Source organism: Syngnathus leptorhynchus, chromosome 11 (assembly GCF_054491065.1).
Source record: "Syngnathus leptorhynchus isolate UIUO chromosome 11, UIUO_Slep, whole genome shotgun sequence".
NCBI classification, from domain to species: domain Eukaryota; kingdom Metazoa; phylum Chordata; class Actinopteri; order Syngnathiformes; family Syngnathidae; genus Syngnathus; species Syngnathus leptorhynchus.
Window position 1 is genome coordinate 1,371,155 of NC_141205.1, and position 19,479 is coordinate 1,390,633.

General features: G+C 43.7%; 4 protein-coding genes and 1 long non-coding RNA gene across 8 annotated transcripts; 2 read left to right on the forward strand and 3 right to left on the reverse strand.

The window, feature by feature from the left end:
• The first annotated feature begins 284 nt into the window (after window positions 1-284).
• smpd2b (sphingomyelin phosphodiesterase 2b) lies at window positions 285-4,389 on the forward strand. The gene is made up of 11 exons (XM_085925193.1): window positions 285-668; window positions 1,275-1,343; window positions 1,417-1,513; window positions 1,609-1,685; window positions 1,916-2,009; window positions 2,087-2,176; window positions 2,248-2,330; window positions 2,410-2,542; window positions 2,671-2,775; window positions 2,853-3,021; window positions 3,227-4,389. Exons 2-11 carry the CDS (start codon window positions 1,294-1,296, stop codon window positions 3,634-3,636), a joined length of 1,308 nt encoding a protein of 435 aa, XP_085781319.1. The 5' UTR covers window positions 285-668; window positions 1,275-1,293; the 3' UTR covers window positions 3,637-4,389.
• Window positions 4,390-4,572: 183 nt separating this feature from the next.
• LOC147048729 (plakophilin-1-like) lies at window positions 4,573-9,837 on the forward strand. Its single transcript, XM_085924273.1, has 13 exons — window positions 4,573-4,919; window positions 6,030-6,106; window positions 6,396-6,757; window positions 6,856-6,997; window positions 7,188-7,395; window positions 7,602-7,770; window positions 8,103-8,220; window positions 8,303-8,479; window positions 8,544-8,714; window positions 8,851-9,004; window positions 9,139-9,325; window positions 9,411-9,495; window positions 9,641-9,837. Exons 1-13 carry the CDS (start codon window positions 4,724-4,726, stop codon window positions 9,713-9,715), a joined length of 2,121 nt encoding a protein of 706 aa, XP_085780399.1. The 5' UTR covers window positions 4,573-4,723; the 3' UTR covers window positions 9,716-9,837.
• A 491-nt stretch (window positions 9,838-10,328) lies between these two features.
• On the reverse strand, window positions 10,329-14,280 carry tnnt2b (troponin T type 2b (cardiac)). The gene is made up of 11 exons (XM_085923488.1): window positions 14,055-14,280; window positions 13,787-13,810; window positions 13,683-13,701; window positions 13,369-13,432; window positions 13,180-13,296; window positions 13,027-13,104; window positions 12,788-12,889; window positions 12,603-12,709; window positions 12,447-12,537; window positions 12,069-12,109; window positions 10,329-10,468 (listed from the first exon to the last, which is right to left on the reverse strand). Exons 5-11 carry the CDS (start codon window positions 13,276-13,278, stop codon window positions 10,429-10,431), a joined length of 558 nt encoding a protein of 185 aa, XP_085779614.1. The 5' UTR covers window positions 13,279-13,296; window positions 13,369-13,432; window positions 13,683-13,701; window positions 13,787-13,810; window positions 14,055-14,280; the 3' UTR covers window positions 10,329-10,428.
• Window positions 14,281-14,894: 614 nt separating this feature from the next.
• On the reverse strand, window positions 14,895-16,320 carry LOC147048731 (uncharacterized). Its single transcript, XR_015067538.1, has 4 exons — window positions 16,093-16,320; window positions 15,833-15,953; window positions 15,709-15,761; window positions 14,895-15,610 (listed from the first exon to the last, which is right to left on the reverse strand). It is a non-coding gene; the product is annotated as an uncharacterized LOC147048731 (long non-coding RNA).
• A 988-nt stretch (window positions 16,321-17,308) lies between these two features.
• On the reverse strand, window positions 17,309-19,448 carry tnni1b (troponin I type 1b (skeletal, slow)). Of its 4 annotated transcripts, none has more exons than XM_085923492.1 (7): window positions 19,394-19,448; window positions 18,757-18,810; window positions 18,542-18,654; window positions 18,349-18,480; window positions 17,789-17,878; window positions 17,545-17,721; window positions 17,309-17,476 (listed from the first exon to the last, which is right to left on the reverse strand). In XM_085923492.1, the coding sequence occupies exons 3-7, from the start codon at window positions 18,548-18,550 to the stop codon at window positions 17,375-17,377; spliced, it is 510 nt and encodes a 169-aa protein (XP_085779618.1). In that variant the 5' UTR covers window positions 18,551-18,654; window positions 18,757-18,810; window positions 19,394-19,448; the 3' UTR covers window positions 17,309-17,374. The 4 variants fall into 4 exon arrangements, with proteins under 4 accessions (XP_085779618.1, XP_085779617.1, XP_085779616.1 ...); XM_085923491.1 differs by having other exon boundaries at window positions 18,757-18,790; window positions 19,394-19,418; XM_085923490.1 differs by having other exon boundaries at window positions 18,542-18,810.
• Between the last annotated feature and the right edge of the window lie 31 nt (window positions 19,449-19,479).

Consider the following 19,479-nt stretch of genomic DNA (forward strand, 5'->3'; position numbering starts at 1 on the left):
CAAATTAACATGTTTAGAAAATTCTACAGGTGTTTGGAGAATAAGACTAAGTTGTTTAAAATATTTAAGTGGTATTTTAAATTATTTTTATTTCAATTACTTCTTAAATGTTCTGACTATTTTTCCGTATATTATATGTATTTTGATAAAAATAAAAATATCAAAAAAGGACTAATAAAAAATAAAAATAAAAAGCTAAAAGCCAAGACAACTTCATATCCCAGAATTCTACACGAGCAGAAGAATACGGAAGTCAGCACCCGTAAATTAAAATCCAAATCGGTATTTTGATCAACCCTCAATGGGCCTGTGATATAAACTATATAATATACATTAAAACTGTAATCAACATCAACTTTGTGTTTTATTTTTTGGGCGAGGCGATGAGTATTGAATTGGATGTATCGTGCGCCCAAATGACGTCACACGTAATCAAACGTTTCACGTCTTTCATGCGCTGTGTTTACACTTTGCTAAGCAAAGCTGCGTAGCTGAGAGCCTTGCGATGCGATGTTGCATTTAACCATCATGAAGTAAGAACAACAACTCTGACGACGTAAGTGGGCTACTTTCGGTCGACTTAGCTGGTCGGTAGCCCCAGGAAGTATTCTGGACCCGAGCGACTGTGAGAACCCACACTGAGCCTGATCTGCAAACAGCTCGTCCAGGTGAGTTAACCCCAAAAAATAAGAAAACCAAAGACCCTCTGTAAGCCTTTAATAACCCTTCAAAACCACCTTCAGGTGAACTTATGTCAACTAAATTAATAAACACGCTAAAGCTAGCATGCAGCTCTGCTCTCGTTTTAAAGTTAATGCATTGTGTGCCATTTGAAATAAAGACCGCTTTTGCTTCATGGAAAGTCAGATAAATGGACTGTTGTTGTAGCCAAAAGAAGTCCCAGTGAGTAGAAAATCTCATCAGGTTGCCCATGCACGCTCTAAATAAACCACAATTCATTCTAAGTTGCACAGCATCCCAGGTAGAATTAAAAAAAAAAAAAAAAAAAAAATCACCCATAGATACACACAACCAGGCATGTTTTGTTTTTTTCCTCCACAAAAGCATTTCTCCTTTTTCAGGACAAACAGCGCGTGACCAAAGCTCTGCCTGCCTGGTCAGCTTTTTACACACTCGCTGGCCATTTAAATACATGATCTGTGTGTGTGGCTTTTCTAAACCCATGAGTCTGTATCAGTTGACTTTAGGCCAAAGGCCAACCACACAGTGAGCTGATTTGCGTTTGTGTGACACTTGACATCTTTCTGAATTAGGAGCTGATGCGCCACCATCATGGATCACAAGGACTCTGTCAGCATCCGCGTCTTCTCTCTCAACTGCTGGTCAGTGCGAGCACTCGTACATATGTATCAGTGACTGCATAGTTGACATTACGCTGGTGTTTTTGTTTGTCAGGGGGGTGCGCTACCTGAGCAAGCATTGCTCTCGGCGGTACGCCATGATCGGCGACATGCTGCTCCAAGAAGAGCACGACGTGGTCCTCCTCCAAGAAGTGAGAAAGTTTCTGCTTGTATTGGGAGCATTTTACCTGCAAAAAGGTGCAGGTCGTGCTCATTTCAAGTCTCGCATTGCTTTTCCGTTCTCCAGGTGTGGAGTGAAAAAGACTACCTGTTCCTGAGAAAGAAACTGGCCGCTAGCCACGTTCACTCACATTACTTTAAGAGGTAACATGTTTCAGGGTGTAATCCTCTTGCAAAATATCCAAAAGGCCTCTGATGTGCTGGAGCGCTTTGATCCAACTCCTAAATGGAAGCGACTGAAGGATTAAGGCTCTTTAATTCTCTCTTAACCTGCATACCAAGAATCTAATCTTGGCTATTTGTTCATTTAATTGAACAAAGAAATTCCAGTGAAATATCTTCTAATGGCTCACCTTTTCCCCCCCTCCCCCCAGCGGGGTTATCGGCAGTGGATTGGCTATTTTCTCCAAGTACAGAATCCAAGACACGTTTCTTTACCGCTATTCCCTCAATGGCTACCCATACATGGTAAGTATTAACAATGCAAATTTATAGCTAAAGCGGGATCTGGATTTTACACCTCGGAACTAAACTGCAATCATCAGGCTCACCACGGGGACTGGTTTGGAGGCAAGGCAGTGGGACTGGCCGTCCTGAACATCGGCGCGCTGACCGCCAACTTCTACCTAACTCACGTATGTGGCCGGCCTCAGAACATCCCAAGATACACTGCATGAGTTTACGGATGTTCAATCTGTCATTGCAGCTGCACGCTGAGTACTGTCGGGAGAGGGACGCTTATCTGCCTCACCGGGTGGTCCAGGCCTGGGAACTGCAGCAGTTCATCCGGTACTGTCATCTCCCTTATCGTGTAAAAGTGTAGCGTGCATACTAATGTTGTTGACAATTTGAACTGTTACTTTTCTAGCCACACAGCCGCCGGTGCCGACGTGGTGGTCCTCGGCGGCGACCTCAACATGCACCCTCAGGACCTCGGCAACCGGCTGCTGACGACCTACACGGAACTGCGAGACGCCTACGCGGAGACTGATAACTTTGACGTAGGTTTTGAGATACGGTAAAGGATCAGTGATTTGCTTGCTTTCAAAATCAAGGTGGTGGCTTTCAGCTAATTGAAGACATTATATTTGTTGCTGGCTGTATTCTATTGATGAGTTGTATGTTTTAGGGATGTGAAGAGGGTCTGACTCTGATACTGGACAATCCCTTCATCAGCCAGAAGGTGATCGCTCCCTTTGAGAAAGGCATCAGAATCGACTACATCCTCTTCAAGGTGGATCAAATATTCCCTTCTCCCCGTGTCAAAAATAACAGTTTTCCATTTTTCTCAACTCTGTTTCTCGCGTGTAGGGTTCTTGCAAAGCTGACATCAAGTGCGTGTCCATGCGCACCACCAAAGGCTCCGTCCCGGGACAGGCTTTTCCCTACTCGGACCACGAGGCTCTCACGGCCGAGTTCACGCTCGCGCCGAGTGAAGCCGGCGGGGACCTTCGGTCGAGCAGTCGCGACTGTGAAGGAGGTATATTTCTGAGCTCTTGACAGACAAGTGGACGTTAGCGTGTTGGCTTGGCCCTTGATAAGAATTTCTCGTTTCTCATGTGGCCTCTTTGCAAAATGAATTGCCCCAATTGTGTACCGTGCTGTGGACGGAAGGATGGATATGTGTTGATTGAATTGATACAGTCATTCTTGGACAAGTCATTCAAAACGCAACTTGTCCTCAGGGGAGGTGGCCCGACTTGTGGACATATTGACGGAGGCCCGCACCGAGGTGAAAGTGGGCGTGCACTGCGCCGAGCGGATGCGCTACACGGCAGGCCGCACGGCGGCCATGGGCCTGGCCCTGCTCCTGCTGGAGCTGGCAATCGCGGCCGTGCCCTGGCTCACGCTGGGGGTGGAGCAGGCCTTCCCGCTCACCTCCTTTTACCTGCTGGTGGGGCTGTGCTTGGCCATCCTGCTGTGCACTTCGCTGCTCTTCATCTTCTACACCATGGAACTCAAGTCCCTGCAGGGCAGCGAGGACCAGATGAGGCTGGCCATGGGCGGCCTGCAGGAGAAACTGCGGGGCTTCCCCGCGACCAAGCCCCAAGCCTTGGATCCTAAGCCCAGCGACGTGTTCACTGCTGAGGAGTAATGAGCCTGTTGAAATCTTAGCCATTCATTTTCTGTACCACACGGTTGAACCTATTTCTTGACTGAAGTATCAGAACTTTTGCAAAATAGTGAAGTGCTTTAAAATTCAGCCAATCATGAAGACAACACACAAGCACCATATCGAAAGCTAACCTTAATTGAATGCTTTGGAATCGTTTTATGCTCCTTGTGCTCACTCCAGCGTCACTGTGAAATGTTATGAAATGTGCTGTACTGCTAATATAGTGCAAAGTGGCCGTGTTCTTAAAAGGCATCAGTGCAACTTTCATTCCGCCCACCCAGCACTTTGAGGGGGACCACATATTAGTGTGTTTACTAAATCTACTTGAACATTCACTCACTCCATTGAGCACACTCCCTTATAGAACACTCTTGTAGCTTTAATCCCAAAACATTTCACTCTCAGAAGGAATTGTCAATTGTTTGTTGAGGAAAAAAAACTTTCTCTGGCTTTTATACCACAAAGTCATCTTCCTTGATTTGAATCCTGAAAAGATATGTTAATGGTTGTATCATTTCATTTGAATTATTAGAGTGCAGTGCACTTAGTGTTAGTTGATCAATTTCCTTCGGGACCGACTAGTTAGTACACATGGCTGAGCCACACCGAAGTTATTTTACTGTGTTAAGCTTTCAGAGCAAAACAAAAAAAATGAATAAATGATCCATTCCATTTGGTATTGTGCTTTCTTTGCATGATTATGAAAACATACTAAAGATCACTACTACTTTCATTTTACTGATTATTGACACGTACTGATGTCATGTCATTTATATTGGTATAGAATAAAAGTTTTTTTTAAGCAGCCATTTATTTTGGCTGATCCTCCTTTTTTTTTTAAAAATACTGTCTTACACTTGTCTTCCAGCAGGTGAAACTGGTAAACCAGGTGCGCCCTTGCAATGTAGACACACCCCCCCGCAAAAAAAAGTCCAACTTAGTGCTTGTCAAATAGGGTGCGGTCTGGCGAAGGTGCGCCATCCCTCCCTTTCCTTTACTTCCCGGCCCGACAAACTGCCCGACTCGACTGACTCATTCATCCCCGCGTCGCTAGAGCCTCGGAACGATGGCCGGCGCCCATCCGCTGAAATCGGCCCTGTCCATCGCCCCCGTGGACGACACTTCTCTGGCCTTGCCCTCGGCGCACCAACAGTACCGTTCCGGAGAGCAGCGCGTCCTGGAGCAGGTGCAGAGCGTGCAGAGGACCAGGTCCAGGCACTCCAGCAGCAGCAGGACTGGCTCAACCTCTTTGTCTCCGACCAGTAAGAACATAAAAAGTCATTTGTTCAGTGTTGCATAAACTTGTGCCAATTGTGCTAATAACACAGAGCTTATGAATTTAGTTTTTTTTTTTTTGCTGTCAACACTTTAATTGCATAATTTTCCAATGCGTCAAGCATTCATTTGGATTTCAATCAGAAGGTCATAATGCCCTTCTGATATTACTCATTGCGTTATCAGTCCATAAATCACATTTTATTTCATGAATTTTGGCACCCACAGTTTTCACAGTTAATAGGTTGCTGTAATGTTTTACTACTTTATTTGTTTGATGTAAAACTGCAGTCAAGTTTTGTTGTACATAACATTTCATACTAATCTCGGGTTGGCACCTTTTTATAACAGTCTTATAATAATCTTTTTGTAGCTTATTTTTTGTGATATTTTCATGACAGTGTAGATACTACTACCACATTATATATACACGCACTATCAATATGTTAATGTATTGCTGTCATTTTATTTTTGCGATTACAATTCTGTAAATATTGTTAATTTGGGTTAACATTTTCATCGTGTATGCTCTGCAGTCAAACAACCGTTTTTATTTTACACAAGGAAAAATATAATAATTGTGTGCGTCTGCTCATAGTTGTGTGACCAATTGGTGTATTGAAGGTGGGTCCCATAAAAGTCATAAAATAGTAACCATAAACTCTCCAATACTATGACCTCTATGAGACTGTTTGGCTGTGATGTAAGATGGAGGGTTTACAATTCATAGTATAGTATAACCATCCATAAAGCCTGCTTGTGAGAAAGTATTGTAATATGTCATCATAATACAGAATAATAAGATAGCATGATTGAGACAGTATGTTACAGTTTTGTATTGTTGAATCCAGCCATTGTAACTATGAGCAAACAGGTTTTTCAAATTGCTCCCTAATTAAAATACTATCCTCATTTTGAACTGCGCGCACCCTTACTTTCCAGTATAAACTTCTCTGAGAATCTTTAGATCTGCCCTCCCCTGCCAATTGTGTCATTTAGGAACGTTACTCCTCTGATTAGTTCCAAGAGCTTTGAACTCCAGCGATAATGACTTTGAGGTCATAAATCTGCGTAATTATTTTTCTTTTTCACTTTAGGCCCTTTCGGTGATGAAATGTTCGAGTCCAGCATGTCGAAAGGAAATGTCTTCTTTGGGAATGGTCAACAAAAAACTGTGAGTACATCTAGTTTTCTGTTGGGGGGGGGTCAGGCTTTACGGTTATTTATTTTTTTATGGGTCGGTTAGGGTTCGTATAGGGTTCAGTATTGATAGGGTCACAGTGGGGGTAGGGTTAGCTTTGGGTTCGTTATGATTAGTAAAGAACTATTATGGTTCACATACTTATGGGTCGTATGGTTGGTTGAGTTAGTAGTAGTTGAGATGGATCATTCTCCATATGTTAGGTCTGATATCCAAATGCATGGAAATGCAATAGAATTGTTCTCCTGTTTCATCCCTACAGCTCCTTGTTGAGAAAAGCCTCAACCGCCAGTCATTCAACAACACAATTAGCGGCGCTGCCAAGACCACCAACACTTTTCACCGTCGCTACGAGTTCGGCTCCACTCCCGTGGGCTGGATGGCCCGCGACAAGCCTGACCAGAACTGGCAGCGCTCCCTCCCCAAAAGCAGGGAGCCTCCGCAGAGGCTCCTCTCCAACCGCAGTACCTACAGGACGGAGATGCGCAGCGGCGGCGGGCAGTTCATTGGCAACACTCAGAAATTCCGGACCAGTCCGCTTGACGTCAGTAAAACACAGTTCAAGCCTATGATTGATGACAGTCTCACCAAGCAGAGCAAACTTCCCAGCAAAGGGGATTCTGGGTAAGTGTGTGATTCTTCATTGTTCGCTACACAACATCCATGGGTTCGGTTTGGAGTTGAGGAGAAATATGAAACAAACTTCGTTCTTGTACTCGCAGGTCAAGCGGAAACAGTGCGATGGCTGACATCACCATGAAGGAGGCTGTGGAATTCCTGTCCAACGAGGACATCAAATACCAACTCTGCGGAGCCTCTTACATTCAGCACAACACCTTTGTTGATGACAAAGCGAAGGAAGAGGTAACTTATCTCACTCGCTTGGAGATTAGCGCTATAGCTTCAAAGTTCACATTGTTAAGTGAGTTGCCCAACACGGGGAAAAGACGAAGAATGAGTCACTCAATAATCCTAGCGCTCATCCTCATAAATCATCTGGACCTAATGAGAACAAGCCCAATAGATGCATGGATGATTAAATCTTGTACACCAGGTGCTGAAGCATAAGGGGATTCCTCCTCTGGTGGCGCTGCTAAACAGCTCGAATCCGGCTCTGAGCCAGACGGCCTCGGCCGCCCTGCGCAACCTGGCCTTCAAGAACAACGACAACAAGGAGGAGATCCAACATTGTGGCGGCATTGCGTCTGCTGTGGATCTGCTCCGTGAAACTGACTCCACTGAGATCCAGAGGCAGCTCACCGGTAGAACACATATTTGATCCTTCCTGGCTATCACAAGGCAGCAATTCCAAATGGTGTTAGGTTTCAATACAAACAACTGTTTTTCCGGAAAGTAGGCGAACGATAAAACGTGAAAAAGTCAAGCGCTGTGAATACTTTCCATGTCCTCTGTTGAATATTTTAGGCAGCGATGTGATTGATATGCCCCCCCCCCCCCCCCCCCTCAGGTCTTCTATGGAATTTGTCGTCTGCTAACAGCCTGAAGACGGACCTGCTCAAGAGCACGCTTCCAGTCCTAATGGAGCGCGTCATCCTGCCTTACACCACAAGCCCAGAGCGGGGCACAGCCAGCGGGCCCGATCCTGAATCCTTCTTTCACGCCACCAGCTGCCTGCAGTAAAGCACTTTCTCCAATAAACCATTTTGTTGCAAAAATGACGGCAATGCATTTAACGCAAAGAGGATCATAAAGCATCAACACGTGCTTCTAATCTAATGACTATTCCGTAGTTAGATTATGCAACGCCAGCAAATCACCTTTTCCTTATCTAGGCCACAAGGCTCAATAAGATTCTTACACTCTGGCAGACATTAGCACTTTACACAATTTCACCTTTTGGCATGTATGTTCAGTAATATTTGGGATGAAAAAATCCAGAGAAGTGACATAACGGTGTGGAAGAGCTAATTCATGAATGTGTGTTTTTTTTTTTTTGGGATTGTAATAGAAACCTTAGCAGTGCAAAGCAGAGCAACCGACAGACCATGAGGAAATGTCGAGGTTTGGTGGACTCCCTGGTCGCTTACATTCAAGACTGCGTGGATGCTGGCAGGACAGATGATAAGGTGATGAAATTAGATGGAAAAAGTCAACACACCAAATACAACAAGATAATGGTCTGATTTAAATGAGCGTTTTTCCAAACAGTGCGTGGAGAACTGCGCATGCATTCTGCACAACCTCACCTTTGAGCTGGAGGCCGAGGCCCCGGCCTTGTTCAATCGCATCACGGCGCTGGCTAAGCCCGTCGGCCCCGTAGACAGTCAGGAGGACGCCGGGCCCATCACCTGTTTCAGTCCACCCAGCAAAGGCTCAGACAATAAAGTAAGGCTCAGATTTGTCCACAGAATCATCTCATCCAATGACAAACTTCCCCCTCTGTGTTCAGCACTACTTTGATTTCCCAGTGGTGGAGGACCCCAACCCGACTGGGGCCGGCTGGCTCATCCACTCCAAAACCTTGCAGAACTACTTGACCTTATTGGGCTCGAGTCATCGAGATGAAACTCAGGAGGCCTGCTGTGGAGCTCTGCAGAACCTCACAGCCAAGGAAGGCATCGTAAGGGCCCGACCGATCGTATTGAACATTTAGTGTCCTCCCTCATTGCGGTTTATCGCTAGCTCACGTTTTTAAATCAATTTTTTATGATGAGAATGGAACAAAAAAATGTACAAACAAAACAAGTTGTGTTTAGGTTTCCAACGTCATGAGCCAGACTGTGGTGCAAAAACTGGATGGCCTACAAGTAATCACCCCGCTTTTAAAGTCAGACAAAGTCACCCTGCAGAGGAACGCAGTGGCCTTGATGCGGAACTTCAGCAAGAACCCCAACCTGCAAGGCATCTTGGGTGAGAAATCTCATCAGTGCCAATTTACAATTTAGTAGGAATTCCTACAAAAAAAAAGAAAAGGATCCACTGTGAAGGCTAATACAAAAAATGCTGAACCGACAATCTACAAGCTTGACATTTTGTCGTGGCAGCTCGCAAAGTGTTGCCTGAACTCCTGGGCATCCTGGCCGCTGGCACCAAGGAGGGCAACGAGTCTGATGACACGCTGGCCTTGGCGTGCCAGACTGCCAACTTCCTGGTGGCCAAGGAGCCCGAGAGCGCCAAGCGCCTGCTAAATGGTGGCTTGATCAACTCACTGAAGGAGCTCAGCGACAACAGGCGAGTAAAAAAAAAAAAAAAAAATCGAGCCTTTGGTGACTTTTGATTGTTAAGCAAGGAAAAACATTTGCGCTTGATCCCTTAGATATTTTCCCAAATCCAGCAAGTCGGCATCAGTGTTTCTCTACCAGCTATGGTCTGACAAGGACATCCAGAACCTCCTAAAGAGGGTGAGTTGGGCTCCCAGCTTCCACGCCTCTCATTGGTATTTGTGAGAAACAGCTGCCTAGATTAAGTTTCCAGAAATGTGGTAGCGCAGGTTGCATAGGAGGCTTTCTGCAGAGGTTGCACTGATTTTGTCTTTTTGTCCTGCAGCAAGGGATGAATAAGTCATCGTTCGTCAATGACGTCACCACGGCGGCCCACAAGTCGGTGCAAGTGATCGACTAAGACGCAGGGGGCCCGTCGCTCTGTGTGTGCCGACAACCTTTCTCATTTCATTTTGTGTTCTTAAACTCTAAAGTTGTATTGGTGAGTGATTGTTTAAAAAAAAAAAAAATGTCAATAAAGTTTCCAGGGTCAAAAAACTGAAGATATTCATTTGTTGATTTTGCTAACAGCTATTTCAATCAAAAACATCTAAGGAGGTAAAATTACAGTTGAAGAAAGGACCTCATATTTGATAGCAGCTTTGCATTTCTTGCATCCACTGAACCCGGGAGTTTTTCTACTTGAAGATTTTCCCAGGGTGTCTCGTAGAGTGGCTGTTTGGGCGTGACCGCATATGCATACCAAAAGAACAAAAACTATGTTTCTTTTTTGCACTTGTCTGGTTTACAGGAAAAAAAAAAACAAACACGTCTCTTTACTCTGCACACCTGGCTGATCTCTTAACCTTTGACTTATTTTTGAGGCGCCCGTGGGCTCACAGATGATGTTTACGATTTATGAGGCTTTATTTAAAACACATTGGTGCACTCGTACAAATAGAAGAGTCTGCATGGATGCAGCCTATAAAAAGCATCTTGATGTTGTTGTCTTTAGGTCCCACAAGCGAAAGAAATGGAGACACAAAGGGTCTTTTATTCATGTATGCACTATATTTCACAATTATGATGACATTTTTTTTTAAAGTAAGGCAACTTATGATATCTGTATTGTTTTTACTTCCTCGGGCCTCGTTTGCTCCTTCTGCCCTTTGAACTGTCAAAAAAGCAAAGTTAAAATAAGCAGAGATCAGGGAGCGCATTAAATGGGTGAGGGTAGGCAATGTCGTTATATTCATCCCCTACTCTAGGTGGAGCCGACACTACTTTAGGAGGAGTTGGGTAGGCTGCAAACAATTAAATGAGAGTTGAATACAGCATGCAAGATGCAGGTTATGCAAAAAAAAAAGATGTAGGCTACGCACGTTCCGTTAGTGCTCTCATGCATCCGTTTTATTTTGTTTATTTAAAGTACATTCCTTAAACTACGCGTAAAATGTTGGACAGCGTGGCAAGACATGATTGTGGAAGGAGATTCCTTGGGGCTCATTGGCAACGACGTTATGATCTCCGTGATTTCGGGTAAGTCATCCTATTTTTAATATTATGGCACTGCAGAGTCTGTGGTCATTGCTTCTACAACGTCACTGACAAGCAAGTAGCAAAATACTGAGTTGAGGAACTTTTGTTGTGTATTGTTGGTTGTCCGGCTTGAAATTCTAAGCTCTACACTGTTGAGTGGTGCCATCCATACTTAGTTTCTGTCTCTCTATCTTTACCTCTCTCACGCTCGGCTAGGTAGTCATTGTTTTTATGTGTGTGTGTGTGTGTGTGTGTGTGGGGGGGGGGGTCACGCAGATGCACGCACATGCACGCACATGCACGCACATGCACGCACATGCACGCACATGCACGCACATGCACGCACATGCACGCACATGCACGCCGTCATATGCGGGAGTCAAACTCATGGTGCCTGCACACCAGACAAGTGAGTGTACCACTACACCATCATCCATCCCCCTAGTTTGTTGTGACTGCACTTCAAGAGACACAATGTTGCATCACTTGCTTAACAGACATGGAAGTCAATCATAGATGTTTAGATCGCTTACTTAGGATTCCTAACTCAAGATAAGATCGGATTTCCTAAAACAAGATTCCTAAACAGAGTTGGGAGTTGCTTTCTGTAATACCAAACTGGAAAAAAGACTTATCTCCACTCGTCCTATCTTAACTTTTGAGTTTTCTGCAGTCCCCTACCAATTGTGACATGGCAACATATGTCAAATGTCAAGCAACCAAATAAGCGAACCAGGACAATGTTGGCATGCCTTGCTAAATATGCTGAGCTCCCTAACATTCCAGTTGACAACCTATTTTCATTTTTAGCAAAGATTCTATTTTTTATAGCCTTCTGATCCTCAGTCACTTTGGGGCACCCATTTTTATGTCCGTACCAATTCTGCATTGCAACAAATGACCTCATAGCTAAGTAAGCTCTGGGCTAAATAGTCAGTGTATGAGTGGTCTGAGGGGGGAGTCCAGCGTGATTTAGATGGCGGTGGGGTCGCCAAATGATCGTGTTGCACTTAAGATCTCCCAGCTGTTGTACCTCATCTCTCCCCCACCCCCCCACTTGAAGCACCTTTTTGTCCTACTTAAGCCCTCACGTTGCCCACTTAGCAGGCTGGCAGCAGACCTTTGCAGCTGCTTTGGGACAGGCTGCCTTTTTAAGACCCCCCCCCCCCCCTCCACATTGTTTATTTGGATATAAGATCCATTGAGCATCTGTCGACTATATTGATTGTACTTACATTTTCTGATGGTCACTGACGCGGTTCCTCAGCACAGTCACCTGGGTTTGTGCAGTCAATTAATGGCAGTTTAATAATGCATAAAATAGTACAGATAAGATCAGAACCATACTACATACTAATGAATTTATTACAGTTAAATTTGACCACCCTCGTAACTCATCGCCTGTAACGTCATCTTGTCGTATTGTAATGAATGGAGATGCCAAAAAAGAAGAAATAGCAATCAAAATAAAACAATGGCATAATTCATTAAAATTAAAAATCATAACAAACTGCTCGTTCTGATGTGCCTACCTTGACCACCTGGGGGTAGTATAAGATAAGATAAGACATGGCAGAGGATTAAAACAATAAAATGATTCCTTATCCAATTACCTCATATTTCTGCTTCATGTATTTGTACTGAAGTTCAAACTTCTCTGCCTCCAGCTGGCGCAACCATTCCGTCAATTCATCGGCTTTTTCCCTGCATAGACACGAGCATATACTGTATACATTGATTGATCGATTGATTGATTTCCACATCTCCACCTGAGTTTGTCCTCCCTCAAGTGATCAATGTTTAACTCCTTGCGACGATCGTTGAGGATCTTCTTCTTCTTCTCTCGCTCCGTTTGTCGCTTGGGTCCTGTCTGTGTCTGACGGAACCCAACCAAATGATTAGGAACACCCAATATATGTCCGAATCAGGATAATACGATATAATGATGTGTTACTTTATAGCCGGTGAAGCTCAGGTTGCTCAGGATCATCTTCTTCCGGGCATCATCATCGGCTTTCTTCTTGGCCTCTTCTTCCTCCTTCCTTGCTTTGTCTTCCTGAGAAAATACAACATATGTTCCGTCCCCCCCCCCCCCCCCCCCAATTGAAATAATCAGTGTCAATTAATAATCCCAGTGACTCTTTTGAGGTTATTTCCAAACCAAAAAGGCAGAGTTTGACAGACTGGACTTACGGCCATTTTGTTCTGTCGTTCTTTTTCCCTCTCCGCTCTGATCTTCATTTGCTCGGCTCTCTCCGACCGGCGTTTCTCCTAAAAAGTCCCAAAGGAGAGCAATGGAAGCGTGTTGGTTGATGACAACATACATACTGCGACGGGAAGCCTCACAATGCGGTCGGTGAGGCTGAGGAGTTCCTCTTCCTCCTTCTTGCGCTTCTCAAAGTGATCCTCGATCAGTGTCTGGAGCTCCGTCAGGTCTTTCTCCATACGCTTGCGGTGAATGTCCTGAAAGACGTCAATCAATCAATCAATCAAATTAGGGTCATTAGAAAAGTGCCATCAATAAGTTCAACTCACGTCAAAGTCCACTTTTTCCCCTTCTGGAATTTTGGGGGCAGCCAAACAGGGGACAAAACCAGGCCTGACCACAAATGATAAGCAGCAAAAAAAATAGAAGAATAATTTTGATATGTTTAATATGTTCCCCAAAAATAGTAATATATATAAAATATACATAGAATACATATATATAGAATATACATGAAGCAATTTAGTAGTAAATCCTGTAATAACCAAATATATACATATATGAATATTTCATTGTAAAATTCTAGCAATCCAACTACAGCATACAGTACTCATTTGTACACAAACACACCAAACACACTTACTTTGATTTCCTCTTGCCATCTTTGACAATAAAATAAAAAATGGAAAAAATGTTTGAGTATGGGCAATAAAAAATACACCTTGTGATATGGTTATTTCTCCTTACCTTCTTCGTGTTCCTCTCCGCCATCTATAGAAGGTCAAAAAACCACTGGTTAAAAACCGTCTACAGGTGCAGACCCCCTCAAACGTTTGGAGACGCTTTCTCCATGCATCTTAATGCGTCCAGCAGTCTGTACATACTCGTATGGTATCTTGATAGGTACTTACTTTATGGTGGGGATGATGTGGTTAAATTAATGAATCAAATGAATTAAGCTGTGCCTAAGTGGCATTTATTTGTAGTCGGTGGAGACTGGCTTGTGTAGATCTACCTCCATCTACCACCTCCTCCTCTGCAACCTCTTCCTCTTCCTCCTCTTCTGGGCAAAGCAAGCATGAAAGTTAGCAGCAAACAAAGCAGCGTGATTATTTGGATGATGACAAGAAAAATAGAAGCGTGTCCATCGCGATCAGTGCAATGAGCCGAGATTCTTGACAGTGGTGCTGCCTTCCGTTACGGTCTATTTTCCTGCAACAGTTGCACTGGTGTGGTAATTCAATCTCTTGGACGCAGGTGCATGGAGCAAATAAGGTGGCCATTGTACCTTTTCAGGCTTAGGTTCTGGGAAATAGTTCAACTTGTGCTCCCTGCGGAACAAGTAGGGCAGTGAATCTTCAAGTTTGGTATAAGTGGGGTGCTGGTTCCCTCTAGTGACAAGCATAAAATACATTAAGAAAATCACAGATTTAAAGGTTTCAACTGTGCAGTTCTTTTGAATGTTTTAAGAACTTTTTTATGATTCAGTGCATTAGGATTGTTAAATATGAATTCAATGCATTTACAATTCATCTCTATATATCTCTGGAAAGTGAAAATAGATGTTTGTTTGGCACACCACAGAGAAGAATAAAGACTGTTACTTGAGAGAATATTAGAAGTCCTTTGTCATGATGAAAAAAATTGGTCGTAGGCGATTTGAATTTAGGTTGTTGCATTCTGTTTGATTACCACTAGATAGCGTTGATAAATAGAAACAGTCTACACAATATTTTTTTTTTCACACCGTGCATATTGTTCCAAGTGCTTACTTACATTAAAGGTATTTTTTGGGAAAAAAAACGCTGTCACATTATTTGATGAATGCTGAAACATGCAAGATGGAGGGATAAAGGTCAATACGGTGGACAGGCACAGCTGCCCGTACAGTGGCAGCAAGACAAAATAGCAAAGGAGCACAGGGAAGCCAACGGCTTAGCACTCTGGCGCGGTAAGCATCGGGCTTAAGTGCGGAAAGCAGCAAATAAAGTGGCAGGAAAGAAACAACAACACAGGCATACAGCTGGCCGAAGAGGTGAGTGACCTTTACTGTCTCAAAAGCACCCTGAGGTTGCACAACAAACAACCGCAGATTACTGAGGAGCTAAAGAAGGAATTACACTTAAGACAAATATCGAACTTGTTTTGTCTAGCTGAATAGTTGAAAATAAGCATCACTGCCTTTTTAAAAGATTTTTTTTTTAACTTGATCCTTTTTGTTGTTCCTGCACAGTATAGAATATGTTATCATTATTAATTTCAATTAGGGAGGGGACTTAAATGTACATTTAATAGTTATTTCATATAATATTTGTTTACGGTTTCATTCAATATGGATATTTGATTATATTTGTTATTTATAAAATACATTATGATGATGATAGTGAGTGGCAAAGCGCTTATAGTATTTTTTGTCATGTTAATAGAAAATGTTTGAGTGGAGTCAAATGGATTTTCAACTGTTTTGTCGACTTTATGTTTTTATATGTGTATATTCCAAAAATGACATTTATACATCAGACTAACGACATGCATCGTTTTGCATATAGCACCATGGACTTACGGTCTTCCCTGCAAAAAAAAAAAAAAACACAGACACGACATAAGTAAGGCATTAGTCACCCATGTCCCCGTCATATCATCGCACCGCCATGTTGTCTTGTACTCACTCGTACGACGCCTCCTCACCGTCAGACATATTGCACCGCAAAAACGAGACCACCTTTAAAAACCAGACCAAAATAATCATTTTATGATGAAAAAGAATATCACACAACACAACTGCATACTCACCGGACGCTCCTGGAGATGTGGAAGAAAGGGAAACGCTCCACGCTGTCCCCCCGCCCGACCTGGGTAAGCTTTTAAACCGGGCTCCAAATCACATGGCGGCACAATGGCGGCGGGCACATACCTGCAAACAGATGGCGGCCAATATTGAAATGTACATTCTCATTGGACGTGCTTTGACTATTTTTACACTGCAAAAAACCTGGACGCGGACACTATGAGGGGGGATTAGAAGGTAGGCTTAGTGAGATGTGTAAACTTACTCCGATGGGCTCTCGGGGCCCCCCCGTCCTGCTTCTTTGATTTGCAAGAAGACTTTTATTGTAGCCTTGGTTCCTGAATGAGTGCCACGGTTGTGTAACCGCCACCAAAAGTGGAGCCATGATCCAATGGCGAGTACCTTCGTTAGGCCATCTTCAACCTTTGAAGAACGCCGAAACAGCTGCATGTGAGAACCTGTCAAACAGCTTGGAAAAAAACAATGCCGACAGGGGGTAGTGAAGGCCTAGAGATGGACGGGTGCAGATGGCGCCATCCTTTTACACTCTTATGTACTTTTTTTTAACACCTGCTGTATGTGGCTTTGTAACAATACAATGTAATCTTATACAAATGTGTGGGGGGGGGGGTTGAAATGCATCTCATTAAGGAATCAATAATGTTATGAATTTCAATTGGTGTGTACGTGTGAGAGAGGAGGATTTGTGCTGAGTATGTACAGTCAACCCCTGCACATTTGCAGTTCTGCACATGCAAATTTATACAATATTTCATCAACTTAAAAACATAAAGTAAAAAAACATGGAAAGGGACAAAAGTTGAGGCCCTTCTTTTATCTGGTGGTCGATCGATTAAGTGAGCAATCAGGAGAAAAGTCTGCCAGAACTCCAATGTTCCTCTGTGGAAGTAGAAAAGCCTTCTAGAAGAACAATAATCTCCGTGTCAATCACTTTGTGTCCAAACAAGACTGCTCCTGACGTTGACTGTGAGTTGACATCACCACCATGTGGTCAAACAAAAAACTGGCTGAGTCTGTAAATGAGATGAACGTCCTGGATATTGGTCCTCAAAAACCGTAGTTGGAGATCCTCGCAGTAGAGACGGCATTTGCACGCCGTCCTTAGATTGCCAGATGCGATACTATAAGGAGCATTACAACGACTGACCTCAATTCCTTTCAACGTTCCCTGATTTTTCATTGTCGTTGAAAATTCTGCCTGAAGAAATCTCCTGTACAAGATAGATGAATTTTTCCCCGGTGGCTTATTTTGACGACTCGAGAGGTCACAGCAAGATAACGATATAGTTCAAGCGACCTACATGTGCCAAAGAGGCCTATTCTAACACACTCAAGTCAAAGCTTCCTAAAGATTATATCAGTTTTGTAATTTTTTCATGCTGCAAAATTTAACGAACATTCTGAGTGTGTGATGTGTTTATGACATTGGCAATAAAAGAGAACACACACAAATGCTCAATGAGCACTCAGCGTATCGCCGTCTGCAGGACTGAAACGAACTGAGATGGTTTATTCAGTAATGAGATCTACTGGGCGGGAGCCTGGGCGTCAAACATCTTCTTGCGTCCTTCCATACCCGACATGGCCTCTACGTTCTTTCGCCAGTCGCTCACTTCCGCCGTCTTCTCCTGCAGAAGACACAATCAGCTTGGGACTTTTTTCTTTTTACAGTATATTCCTTTTCTTGTACGCTGACCTTCTCCGTGTCTTCCTTCTTGACTGACTTGAGGTTAGCGCGCAGATCCAGGGACACTTTGTGCTTGGAGCCCAGCAGCGAGCGGAGGATGGCGTCGGCCGAGACCCGCACCCGCCGAAGGTTGGGTCGCTTGAACTTTCCTCGCAGGTCCAGAACCTTGATGTTCAGGTTTTTGATCTAAACCACGCAGCAGAGGAACTGTGTACAAACGGAAGACTATCGACATTGTCCGTGCAACTTTTACCTCTCGGGTATTGTGCGTGACCTTGGCCTCAATGTCGTACCGTTCCTCATCCACCACGTCGATTTTCGAGTGCAGTTCTTCACAAAGCTTCTACATAGAGAATACAAGAATATTACTGCATGAATACACGAATGGTCTTATTAGGACATTTCTAAGGGTCCCTTAAATAATGTCTCGGGAGATCTGGCAGCTACCAAAATATTAACAGAATATAGCTGGCACAGGGACCAAGACAAAAGTGTCACAAATTTCAGTCTCACAGTTCATAGGTGCAGAGTTGCGGTGATTTTGGCTCCTGTGTGGGTTTGCGTGTTCTCCCTGTGCCTGCATATTCTGTTTTTCTTCCACATTCCCAAAACGTGCATGATAGGCCGTTTGACCACTTCAAATTGTCAGTAGGTGTTGAGTGTGAGGGTAAATGCTTGTTTGTCTACGTGCCCTGGGACTGGCAGTACCAGTATGCCTGCGACCCTCGCGAAGATAAGCGGTTGGGAAAATGAATGAATGACCAATTAGACAGACCAAAAAGGAGCACTTGAACATCTTAAAACAACAAGTACCTGCAGTTCCTCCAAGCTCATGGAGTTGATATTTATGGGAGGTGCTTTTTCCGCCAGGTACTTTTCCTTCTGCTTCTCTTTCTCTACCAGTTCCTGTTCTAGATCCTCTTTGGCCTTGGCCACCATCAAGCTCTGCAACACAGTAATGCTTGACGTCCTCCATGTTTGCACACACACACCATTGAACCCTCACCTTCAGCATGATCTTGCGAGAAGCTGAGATTTTAGATTTATTCTGCAAGAAACAATAAGGCAGTCAGTGCCCTTGAACATGCTGAGCACCATGTTGAAGGTCTTACCTCAGGCCTAGAATGGAAGCATTGGAAATTAGTGTCATCACAATGATTATGTTTCTTAATCACGCTCTAGAAATAAACACAGCTGAGAGACGACAAACACAACACTTACGCTTTCTCCGGCATCTTGACTATCTGAGTTAATCCTGAAAGACAAAAATAACACCTTTTGGGGCCCCCCAAAGGATCTTAATACACTTTCCACTCCAGAAACATTCCACCGCATTGATGAGTGTCTGGCCTTTCCCAGAATGGAAGCGTCTCCCTCGGCGGCCGGGTATTTATTGAATGACTCGCGCCTGGATCTTATCGTACGTGCAATACCGTTTGTTTATTTTTTACGCGTCTGCTTAGCCTGTATTAGCATGTCTAAGTTGTAAAAATGTCTGCTGGGTAGCATCAAACTGTCAACTGAGCCACCATACTTGTATTCCTCATTGCATTCTTGCCTTTGCCAAATACAGACAAGTGATGGCAGACACGACACAACATGGCAGCAATTCCAAAGGATATTCACGCTCCCAAAAACTCAATCACACAACCAATAGATGAAGCCAAGATCAATATTATTATTTAAAAAAATCCACAGACTTTGAAGTACATTTAGAAAACGTCACAATGAAACTTTAACAAACAAAAGGTTCTCCAGAATTTCAATGGACTATTTTGGGACTGACAAATATTAGTCATATGTTCCATTTAATTCAATATTTGATTCAAGGACAAAAATGCTGTTAGGTCTTACATACCTTTGTGAGAAGATGAAGTGAGATAGCAAGTGATGCGTGGAAGAACAGCAGGAGGGATATTTATCCCTCACCCGCCTTTGTCCCTC